This window comes from Salvelinus sp. IW2-2015, linkage group LG16 (assembly GCF_002910315.2).
Source record: "Salvelinus sp. IW2-2015 linkage group LG16, ASM291031v2, whole genome shotgun sequence".
NCBI lineage: Eukaryota > Metazoa > Chordata > Actinopteri > Salmoniformes > Salmonidae > Salvelinus > Salvelinus sp. IW2-2015.
In genome coordinates, this window is record NC_036856.1 from 39,572,143 (window position 1) to 39,585,632 (window position 13,490).

The 13,490-nt window shown below is 41.8% G+C and overlaps 1 protein-coding gene across 1 annotated transcript in view; it reads left to right on the forward strand.

Moving 5' to 3' along the window:
- Window positions 1-13,490, forward strand: part of hmcn1 (hemicentin 1) — a 277,402-nt gene that overhangs the window by 143,742 nt on the left and 120,170 nt on the right. Inside the window, 3 exon segments of the mRNA XM_070447449.1 lie at window positions 9,851-9,898; window positions 9,901-9,942; window positions 9,945-9,961. Coding sequence (XP_070303550.1) covers window positions 9,851-9,898; window positions 9,901-9,942; window positions 9,945-9,961 — 107 coding nt within the window.

Here is a 13,490-nt window from a genome sequence, read left to right on the forward strand (position 1 = left end):
GTTTTTCTGTTACGTACCTGAGTTTTGCGTATTTGCCCAGTTTCAATTGTTTTGCTCCATTTTTTTGAACATTGTTGTGCGCGGCCAATCAACCTAAGCAATGGTTCTATAATGGATTGATTTTAGTCTCATCGGCAATTGATTTATGTTCTTTGGTAGAAGCTTTCTTTCTTGTTCAGTCGTCAGTTGAATCACATGGGCTTAAGGTCTAGGTCAGTTGTATCATTTATGTGTCTCACAGTGATCTTATGTATATTTATTTTGGCTCGCACTGACCTTTTGGAACATTATTTTTTCTTATTAGATTTTCTTCAGCCAGTCTGACAGAGTCTGTTTCGAAGATACTGGTGCTGCTGACTCTCTGGTCTTTGGACAGAGCCAATCGCAATAGTAACATTTCTTCCCATTCTAGTATTTATGCCGTGGCTGCAATCTCTATCTCTCATTCGTATAAATTGTAGTGGGCTACTCTCCGTCTCACCATCGCCCCTGTGGAACAATTGTGTATTTATTTCGTATTTACCCGCCCTTTGTTTGTACAGATTTATCTGTTATTTTACAACCTTCTCTTCTACTGGTATCTCCTCTTCTTCTCTCTTCTTTCTCTTCTCTCTCTTCTCTCCCTGCCTCTCTCTCGTTATTTCCGTATCTTCCCGTATCTGCTCCTTCTCTCACCTCTCTTCCGCTCTTTTCTCTTGTCTCTCTTCTCTCCCTATATCATCTTGTCAGGCCGTGCTAAACCACATACACGACCTATCTTACGTAGTCAATACATGCAGTCTCAGTCGTCATCTTTATGTTGTGTACATAAGGTTCCTTTCAATCTGCAACTTCTTGTTAATCTCTCTTTTCAATTGTACCCTCAGCAGGTCTCGTTTGTCATGCCCACTCATTCCGCTCAGTGGAAGCATACTCAACTGCGGTTGTTGTACAGCCTCGTGACAGATACCGAGGATAAGATTATTATCTTACCTGGGGTCTACTCGAGCTAGATTTTTTTTATTTATAGGTATCTCAAAACAATTATTTACAATGGACAAGCCCACAGGGAAAGGGGTTAACTGCCTGTTCAGGACAATTCAATTCTCCTTGTCCTGAGGGAATTCTTATCCGCTCCTTTCGGCTTTGCCCTACACTCTACCCACTAGGATTATGCCTGCCGCCACACATGTAACCCTGGCTACTGCGCCTACACTTAACCATTGCTACTTGCCGCCCCACTCTACTAGGCACTCGCCGCCCCTACACTCTCACCACTAGGCTACTGCGCCCTACCTCTACCACTATACTGCTGCCTACATCTACCGCTCCTGCCCCCCACCCATTACCACTGAGCTACTGCGCCCCAACTCTAACCATCTTCGCAACTCCCCCTCCACTCTATCCCTAGGTACCCGCCCCTACACCTTAACACTTGCTACCTCCCTTAACTCACTTATAGTTCCTGCTGCCCTTATCCTCTTAACCACTAGCTACCGCCGCCCGACCTCTACAATAGTGCTCCTGCCGGCTCACACTCTAACCTAGTATCCTTGGGCGCCCAGACCTGGGTTCTTGTACGCCTATTTCTGGCTCAGACGATATTTAGGCCTAGCAGTTTTTCCTGTCATAGAGTTCTTTGTTGCATTTCATGTCTCAGGATGTCATTTCAGGGATTAACATTGTGTTTGACTTGATACTGTTGGAGTGTCAAGTTTTATGGGGCGATATTTTGTTGGTATTCTCTCCTGCCAACACCTTGTCCCTTTTCTTCCCCGCTGACCTTGACGTGTTCAATTCGATGAACATTCACCAATACAGTTTGATGTCATTGACCGTGTGTGGTGTGTGCTTGGGTTGTAGCCGTTTACTCTGCTAGGGGAGTTATACTCTCATTATAGCACATGCCCTTCCTGCCTACATTGAGATTGGCCATATGGAATAGAGACATTGTAGCAGGAGCACTGGAAGTGGACCAATGTGATGTGAGCCTGGAGAGGCTGGAGGCGGAGAAGCTGTCCTTGGAACAAACCCCACTATGCTTTTTATTTACAGTGTCCCGTGATATGCCCAGCGGGTCTAATGTTATCAAGGTCCAGTGACTCTGCCTTTCTGCTTTCGGGGAACCCTACCTGGAACGGCACCACCCGACTGTGAGAGCCTATACCCACCATGCAACACACATGGGCATCATCCACCACGCTCCACCCCATAACACATCACTGCGCACACCCACATGCACGCACACACACAACAAACCTGGCCGCAACAACATACCCCAAGACGCGGCGCCCCGACCACACCAAACAAAACCACACACCAACAACCACACACCGGCAGCACACACACATGCCCCACCCACAAACCAGACGCGGCTACCCAATACACAACTCTGTGCTCGAATCTGCGGTTAAAGCCCTGTGATAGTACACATTTTTCTCAGACCTCTCGAGGAAATGTCATATGACAAAACATTTAACAAACCACTCCACAACTTACCCTGCAACGTTTTCGAGTCTATTTTGCAATATTTTAAACTAATTAAATGTTAGCCACAGGCCGTTGTAGTCTTCTTATATGATTGGTTTTATCCTACACTTTTCTATACGCTGTTTCTTCCACATTTCACATATCGCTTTCTAAATCCACATGTTTACTACCGGGATTCCTCTACACATGTTTCCAATACCGCCGTTTACCCCACATTTATACATCACACTGTTTCATACCGCCCGTCTATCCCGTTTTTTACTCACATTTTCTAAACCCCGCTCATATACGCATGTTCTATACTACACAATATCTCCTCACATAAGCGCTGTCACATCCGCCTTGTTTACTACCCATTTCTATATCGCCTGTTTTACTACTGTTTTATACCCACCATGTTTCTACATTCGCCGTTTTCTACATACCAAATGTTTAATACCGCCTGTTTACATCATACCGCCTGTTTCTTACTAACCCTTGTTTGCTTACATTTCATAATTGCTCTGTTTTCATAAATCGCCTGTTTTATAACACTTCGCATGTTTCATACATCACATGAGTCTTACTACTTACAATTTTAATACAATGTTTTGAATCTGCTGTCAACATATGCCTGTTCTTACCAATTTCTATACCACAGTTTTCACATACACAGTTTCTATACACCGTATGTTCTACATCACAATCTTTAATACCCCTTGTTTCATACATATCGCTTTTATACAAACTGTGTCATCACATCCCCATGTTTCATACAATACCGGCTTGTTCATACATACCACTGTTTCCATTCCACTTTTTTCAATCACCACATTTTCTATACGCGTTTACTATACATACCACGTTTTTACTTACCCGTTTTTGTACATACAACTTTTTATAATACGCATTTTACTACCACAGTTTTACATTACAACGATGTTAATACCTTTTTACTACCGATGTTTCATAATCCACATGTTTTATACATACCACATGTTTTTACAACCACATGTTATCTACTACACTGTTTACATCATACCCATCTTTCATACATGCCACTTTCTATAATACACTGTTATATCATCGCTGTTTCTACTACATTTTTCTACTCCACATTTCTACATCATTTTTAGCTATACGCATTCATTATCCTTTTTATACAACACTGTTTTATACCTATGTTTACATACACATGTTTTATACTACCCATGTTATTTACCCTACCACCTTTTTCATACATACGCATGTTTCATACTACTGGCTTTCTACTACTCATGTTTTTTACTACCACATTTTTTAACTACGCCTGGTTTCTACATTACCACATGTTCTAAACACATTTTCCATATACAACCGCAGTCTTAATACACTGTTTTATACATACCTATTTTTTACATACAATGTTCATACATACGCATGTTTTCTATACCACATGTTTCTCTACGCCTGTTCATACATACTCCATTTCTTACAACATTTTTAATAACATACCGATGCTTTCATACATTCAATTTTTAAAGACCGCTTTTCACACTACAATTTTCTACATCCGTTTTCTCATCCACATTTTTTACTATCACTCGTTTTCATACTTCCATTTTCATCTACCACGTTTTATTACATCACATGTTTATCACATAACCACATGTTTGTATCCATACCCACGTGTTTATACTACTTACATTCCTACATACACCTGTTTCATACTACATTATTACACCGCTGTTTATACAAACACATGTTATACATTACCGAGTTTCTCATACCTCATTTTTATAATACCAGTTATACTACGCCATGTTCTCATCAATGTCAACTACACAGTGCTAACATCCACTTTTTACATACGCATGTTTATAACCTTATATACGCCTTCATCTACGCACATGTTCTACTAATGTTTTACAAACATGTTTCACATACCCCATGTCATTAATTACCACATGTTTTTACATACCGTTTGTTTCAAATACCGAGTTCTATTAATACCCTTTTATACTACCAATTTTTACTATTCCCATTTATCAATAACCGCATTTTAACATACAATGTTTTATACATTCACAGTTTTTATACATACCACATTTTACATACAATTTCTATAATACCACCTTTTTATACCATGTTTTTATCACGTTTATAATACATGTTTATTACTACACTGTTTTTACAGACGCATGTTTAACATTACGATCTTTTTATACATCCGCCTTTTTAATACCGCATTTATACCATACCGGCATGTTTATTACTCACAGTTTATTTATAACCACATTTTATATACATACAATGTTATACATACCGCAATTTTAAACGCATTTTTTTACCGCATGTTCCATCATACCACAGTTCAACTACACTATCTTTATAATACCTGTTTCTTACCTCCGCTTTTTAATAACATCGCATGTTTCATACATTACAAATTTTTATACTACGCAGCATTTTTACAACAAACCGAATGTTTAACATACCACAGTTTTTTAATACTGCTGTTTATACTACATTTAATACCAATGTTACAATTGCGTGCAATACCAGCTGAGTTGGTGTCGGTTCCCTCCTGTTAATTTCTCTCACTTAGATTAGAATTTTCCTGTCATCCAGCGTGAAGCTCCGCCGTTCTGACGTGCGGTGACGCGCCTGTTTAACACGTCGTCTCGACGAGGTCACCTGCCTGTAGCAAGAACGTGCTGGTCAGCACCACACCCCGTCAATCTTGGTGCCGCCGGTGCCATCCATGGTTAACATCTACTTGCACCGCTACACAATAATGTTAAATCTATTACGACCGCATTAGACCACTTACCATCGGTATCCTACCACGAAGAACCACGCAATCATTTAACATCTTCGACGCAGTACCACAATCACCTGGTACATACTTCGACCACAGTAAGACCAAATACCATTTTCCATCTCTACGACCCATAAGAACATATCCTGTTAATCCCTATACGACACAGTTAACCAATCACCTGATTAATCTATATACGAACCGCAATTCCCATCATGTTACCTCACTATCCGACCGCGTAGACCAATCCGATTTTAAATCTTTACGCCCAGTACAGAACATCCATGGCTAACTTCTATAAACCAGTAGACCAATCATCCTGATTAATCTCGTTACTGACGTAGACACATACTCCGCGTTAACATTTACTTCGCCCACATAAGCACAATAACTGCTTAACACTTTATATACGACCAGAGGTACCCAACCATGTATTAATTACTACACCCGTAGACCACATACCATGCTTACACTACTATAACCCCGCAAGACCACCAATACCTTAACTACTTTACGACCCATGTAGACACAATCCCATGTTACTCCACTTACAACCCGAGTGCCCATGCATGGTTAATCTACTATACACCACAGTCACAAATCATGTAATCTTATATACGCCACAGTAAGACACACTTATACATTGGGTTACATCTACTTATACGACCAAGTAGCCATCTGGTTAACATTAATAACACCAGTAGGACCACTACATGGTTACAACTCAGCTTATCCGAACATAGCAAACCATGGTACATCTACCTTAGACCGAACCACAACTCATGGTAAATCACTATCGACCACAGTAAACCAAATCATAGGTTAACATCTACTATAGACACAGTTTACACAACATACCATGTAGACATTACTATACGACCAAAGTAGACACCACGTAACATGTACAGTTATGACCATCCTGTACCATTACTATACGACCTACTATAAGACGCATACATGGTTAATCTCCTCATCTACTACCGCAGTAGAACAACTTTACATGGTTCATCTACTATAGCCACAGTAAAGACCACATACCAGCTGGTTAACATCATACTATACGCGCCATCGTAGACACATACCACGGTAAACACTATACGACCACATAAGCCACTCCATGTTTACTCTACTACGACCACAGCCAGCCAATCCTGGTTAACATCTACTCATACCCACTGGACTTATGGTAACATCACTATACGACACGAAGACCACAACCAGGGTACTCACTATACAACCTCAGCTAGACCACTACCTGTTAAACACTTACCGACACACGTGCCACAATCATTGTTACATTCTACTCTCACCAGTATCCAATCCTGGGAACATCTTACTTCTACGATCACCTTAGGACCAATACATCGGCTTAATCACTATACCACTGCCAAATACCCATTGTTAATCCCTTCGCCCAGTAGCCACTACCTGGTTAACAATCTCTATAGCCCCAGTAAGACCACAACCATAGGTTAACATCCCTATACACCACGTAAACCACATACATGTGTTAAATTGCTATATACGAACCACTGCCCATATCGATGTTAATTCTATACTACCCAGCAGACACATTACCTGGATTCATTACTTACGCCCCAGTAAGACCAACATTACTGTTTACATCACCTATCGACCGCAGTAAGACACACCATGGTTAACCTCCTACGACACAGTAGATCCTACATGCTGCTTAATTCAGTATCAGACACAGTAAGACCTAATCCCCTGGTAATTACTATCCGACCACCGAAAGACCCATACAGTTGAACACTCTTTACGTACACAGTGACACTACCTGGCTAAATACTATCACAAAGACCCACTCCTAACATGGTTAACTCTTATCCGACTCACGTAAGACACAATACCATGGTTAATTACTTACACCCAGAAGACACCAACCATGCGTTAAATTACTTCGCCGTAAGACCAAACCATTTACATCACTTCGACCCGGTACATCCCTAGGTTACCATTACTATCGACCACAGTAGCCACACACCATGTTAAACTTCTACTATCGACCGCCGGTACACATACCATGGTAAATCTACTTACACCAGTGAAGACACTTACATGTAAATCTACATACGACAAGTAGACACGATACAGTACCTTACGGCGCAGCTAGACCAATACCTGTTAACTCTTGCGACCGCAGTAGGACCTACCATGTTAATCTCACTATACGACACGTTAACTACAATACCTGGTTACTACTATACGACATCAGCAGCACAAATACATTTACAGTCACTTGCACAGTAACCACAATACCATGTCAATCCTATACAACCAAGTAAGCCCTACATGTTCTCCTAACGCACGTTAAGCATCATCCAATTGGTTACATTCATCACCACAGTAGGACACACACATGGTACAGCTTATCACCAGTAAACAAATACCTGGTAACTCTATTCCGCCCGTAACCCTCCTGTTAACATTACTTCACACATAAGACCAGAATCCCTGGTTACTATATACACACAGTAAGCCCAATTCAGTTACATACAACGAACAGTACCACGACACTTACCATGGTTAACGTCACTTCACGACCACGTAGCCCAATCCATGTTAACTACTTACACCAGTAAGCCCTATACCATGTTAACTCACTATACGCCCAGTAGACACACATACAGGTTAACATCAACTATACACCCAGTAAGCCACATCCATGTTACCATTCTTACTTCGCCCGTAAGACATCCATCCATGGTTAACATCTCTATCGATCCACGTACACCAATAACCCATGTTACACTCCTATACACCACGTAGACCACCGTCCATTGTTAACATCTACTCTTACACACGTAGACCTACCATGTTACAATCATATCACCACTAAACACTACCATGGTTAACCACTTATGACATACAATACATGTTACCTACTATACGCCACGTAGCCACTAAACCATGTATCACTTACGACCACAGTAAGACCACGATACATTGGTTAAATCGTTCTCGCCCAGAGACAACAATCCCGTTATACTACTTACGCCCATTAGGTGCCACATACCATTTTACATCTACTAACGTTCATACTATATCTATTAATAACTATTGGGTCATTTCCAATCCTCCTAAGTTCTCTCTTCTGTGGCTTGACTCAAACACAATTGCCTTTATTTCCTCCCCCGCTCTCTCCTTCTTCTCTCTCTCGCTTCTCGCTCTCTCTCTCGTCTCCTCTTTCTCTCTCTCTTTCCTCCTCTCTCCTCTCTCTCTCTCTTCTCTCCTTCTCTCTCTCCTTCTCTCTCTGTTACTGCTCTCTCTGTCTCTCTCTGTTCTCTCTCTCTCTCTGTTCTCCCTCTCTCTCTCTCTATCTCTCTCTCTGTACTCTCTGTCTCTCTGTCTCTCTGTTCTCTCTGTTCTCTCTCTCCATCTGTCTCTCTCTCTCTTCTCTCTCTCTCCATCTCTGTCTCTCGCTCTCTGTTCTCTCTTTCTCTCTCTCTCTCTCTCTGTTCTTACTTCATGAATATAACTGTCTGAGTTTGCATAAAAACCAGGAACAGCTGTTGAGAGTGGCACAGTTTGGAAGGGTTTGGAACAGGAAGAGGGAAAAATATGTTCTCATTCTTTATTGGAACCAGTTTGGGTGGTGCTTCTACAATTCTACCTTCATAAATGGGAATGGGTCATGGCGTGTTGAAATGCTCTTTGAAAGGTTGAAATTAGCTCATTTCTATATCCTCATATGTTTCTGTAGACATTTCCTTCTAACCTTTCTCAGAGAACAACCAGAGGCACAGACTAGCAGGACTGTGCATTAGTTGACAGTACACTTCCAGTAGACAATGTCCAAAGAGTGTATTGTGTCTACATGTTACATGAGAGAGTGAGAACGTGTAAAGTCATCATGAGTTAAATAACTAATTGTGATGTTAAACTGTGAGTTAGTCTCTGTAGCCGCTCCAAGTTTCCGGCGTTAATATCTTCCCCAGATGTCCCAGTGCCTATTGATAAAACAGATTGAGGGAGCGAGGGAGAGATTTTTTATTTTATTTTATTTATTTAACCTTTATTTAACTAGGAAAGTCAGTTCAGAACAAATTCGTGTTTACAATGACAGCCTACCCCCTTGGCCAAACCATTCTGTCCTGCCAAACCCGGACGACGCTGGGCCGGACGACGCTGGGCCGGACGACGCTGGGCCAATTGTGCGCCGCCCGATGGGACTCCCAATCACGGACGGTTTTGATACAGCCTGGATTCGAACCCGAGTATCTGTAGTGACGCCGCTAGCTCTGAGATGCAGTGCCTTAGACCACTACGCCCTGAAGGAGAAGAGAGGGATACCTTTATGTGTGTCAGCCAAACCCACTGTGATCCACCATCGCAGACCGCCACAGAGACACTCATCTTACATGTACACACAAAACACACACACACACACTACACACAACACACAACACACACCCACACACACACACACACACCCCACCAACCACACCACACACACACACACACACACACACCACACACACACACACACACACACCCACACACACACCACCACACAACACCACACCACACACACAGTTCACTGGTCTAACTTAATGCCCCCCTCCTCTCTCCCCTCACCAGTGATGCCTACCATCCAACATGGCCCTCAGGTCTTCAAGTACCATGAGGGCACCCCATCTCCCTACCCTGTCGTGCCGACGGAGTGCCCACGCCGACATCACCTGGTCCAAGGTCTGTAGTACTTGTTTTTGACGACTGTCCTCCATCTCACTGGGTTTGGGGCAAGTTTATCGGTCACACCAGTTGACTTGCACTGTACCACACTCTCTCTGTTTTACTGTTCCTATCCATCTGTCAGCTTCAGCCTACATCCTCCATTCCTCAACCTACTTTCAGAGAAAGGAAGAGAAAAGCAAGAGGTGATGATAGAAGGAAAGAGGGGGATAACTGCCAGAGAATATAGTTTCCGACGACAAAAGAGAGAGAGAGGGGGATTTAATATGAAAATGCAGAAAATGCAGAGTGATTGTCAGAGAGTGACTGAGATGGCAAACGAGAGAGAGACAGAGCAGACAGAGACAGATAGAGAGAGAGAGACAGACAGAGAGAGACATAGAGACAGAGGGACAGAGGACAGAGAGAGAGAGACAGAGAGAGACAGATAGATAGAGGAGAGAGACAGACAGAGAGAGACATACAGAGACAGAGAAGACAGACAGAGAGAGACAGACAGAGAGAGACAGACAGAGAGAAGACAGACAGGAGAGACATACAGAAAGAGAGAGACAGAGACAGATAGAGAAGAGACAGAGACAGATAGAAGAGACAGATAGAGAGAGACAGAGAGATAGAGAGAGACAGAGACAGATAGAGAGAGACAGAGACAGATAAAGGAGAGAGACAGACAGAGACAGATAGAGCGAGAGATAAGACAGAGCAACAGAGAGACAGAGAGAGAGAGAGACAGACAGAGAGAGAGAGACGACAGACAGAGGAGAGAGAGACAGACAGAGAGAGGACAGAGAGACAAGATAGAGAGAGAGACAGAGAACAGATAGAGAGAGAGACAGAGACAGATAAGAGAGAGACAGACAGAGAGAGACAGACAGAGAGAGACAGACAGAGAGAGACAGAGACAGATAGAAAGAGAGACAGAGACAGATAGAGAGAGAGACAGAGACAGATAAAGAGAGAGACAGACAGAGAGAGAGAGACAGAGAGAGAGAGACAGGGGAAATGGATGTGCAGTTAATTCATTTGTTTTTGTTTTGTTCCTCTCATAAAAGACAGACTGTTATGTGTTTCTGTACATCCATTGACAGTTATATTTCCTTACATAACCTATTATATGAGCTCCAATCTGGATTTAGAAAATCCCATTCCACCAACACTTGCCTACTATATCTAACTGACCACATAAGGAAGGAAGTAGATGGAGGGAAATTGTGTGGTATGGTTATGTTAGATCTCCAAAAGGCTTTTTGATACAGTGGATCATTAGATTCTGTTAATCAAACTAATAGTCATGGGCTTTAATTACTTAGCAGTAATATGGGTTAGCTCTTATCTGCAAAGAAGAAACAGATGGTGGATGTGGATGGGACCCTATCTAAACCCCAAATCTTGAACTGCGGGGTACCCCAAGGGAGTGTGCTGGGTCCACTTTTATTTCTATTGTATATAAATGATCTGAAGTCTGCCTGTACATGTGACCTTTTCCTCTATGCAGATGATTCTGCGCTGTTGGTTTCCCACAAAGACAACAATGTGGTTGAGAAAGCCCTCAGTGCTGAACATCTGAATGTCAGTAAATGGCTAAATCAAATCAAATCAAATCAAATTGTATTTGTCACATACACATGGTTAGCAGATGTTAATGCGAGTGTAGCGAAATGCTTGTGCTTCTAGTTCCGACAATGCAGTAATATCCAACGAGTAATCTAACCTAACAATTTCACAACAATTACCTTATACACACACAAGTGTAAAGGAATGAATAAGAATATGTACATAAAGAAATATATGAATGAGTGATTGTACAGACCGGCATAGGCAAAATGCAGTGGAGTACAGTATATACATATGAGATGAGTAATGTAGGGTATGTAAACATATAAAAGTGTCATTATGACAATAAGCTGTCTCTTCACCTTGGAAAAACAGAGTCCATCTTGTTCGGGTCCAAAGTGAAACTGAGGAAATCCCCAGATTTTAAGGTGGTAGTAGGTGACATAGTAGTTGCAGCAAAATACTCTGTTAATTATCTTGGATGTGTGCTAGATAATCATCTGACAGGGGGAAAGAATGGCACAAAACGTTATCTCCAAAGTGAACCAAAGTAAAATTAGGTTTCTGTCAAGAACCTTCAAATATCTGGATAAGAATGCATTGGGGGCATTGGCAGGGGCTCTTGTTCAGTGCCACTTTGTCTATGCGTGCTCTTCCTGGTACAATAGTGCCCCCAACAATAAATTGCAGACATCTCAGAACAAATTAGTCAGGATTATACTTAAACTTACAGCACTTACGCATCTTGACCATTCTCGCTTTGAAATCCTTAGATGGTTCAAAGTGGAGCAGAGAATCTCTCAGATTAAATTGTGTCTTGTCCATCAGATTGTCCACAGTATGGTTTCCAGGTACCTATGCAGCTACTTTACCTTAGTAAGGGATAACCATAAGTATTCAACTAGAAGGAGTGAAAACTGACGTTGTTCCTTTAAGATTTTAAAGTGGTATGGGGGAAAGAAACGCTGTTATACTCAGCTGCCATTCTTTGGAATACTCCTCAGAAGAATTTGGAACTTGGCTAAATAGTAGCATGTCTCAAAAATGAATTGTAAGATTATAGTACATGGATGAGAATAACATACCAGAGATAGCATATGGTCTGTCTTTTGGTGCCTGTTGTTTATCATATTGTGATTGTCTCATATATATTAGGTATTGATTGTTTTATATATTAACGGCATGTGAGACAAGGGACATGTACCTGTACGTAGTCGTTTATTAGGAACGGGATTTGTACTAATTATTTAATGTTATGAATCAAACAACAATTTTGTCTGTCATTGTCTGTTGCCATTACTATTGCCGCCTAACCTTGTTGCCTTCCCCCTTCCCCCTTCCCCCTTCCCCCTTCCCCCTTCCCTCTTCAAAGCACCACAATGGAAATAAGCTTTATTGTGTTACAATTGAAGAAAATCATCAAGGATATGTGGTGGTATCACCTTCTGGAGCGCCATTATGTTTGGATTTTTTAAATGTAATTGTCTATTACATTCAATCAGTTAATCAATCTGTAAGTCTGGATTCCTGGTATAGTTCTTATAACCAGAACCAGGACAGAATGGTTTGGCCAAGGGGGTAGGCTGTCATTGTAAATAAGAATTTGTTCTTAACTGAGAAACTTAACTGCCTAGATAAATAAAGGTTAAGTAAAATAAAAACGTGGGAACTCATCACAGCCTTTTTCCTATTAGTGTAATGTACTCTATCTGTTCTGGAACTGAACATGCTTGTACATGTGTTTGTGTGCTCGCATCCACTTACAGTTACACATATGGTGTGTTTGGCATTATGCGGTGTGGGAATGAGGGGGTGGGGGTTTGAAGGGGAAGTGTGGAGCTAGAGGCTGTGTGAAGCTAGAGGCTGTGTGGAGCTAGAGGCTGTGTGGAGCTAGAGGCTGTGTGAAGCTAGAGGCTGTGTGAAGCTAGAGGCTGTGTGGAGCTAGAGGCTGTGTGGAGCTAGAGGCTGTGTG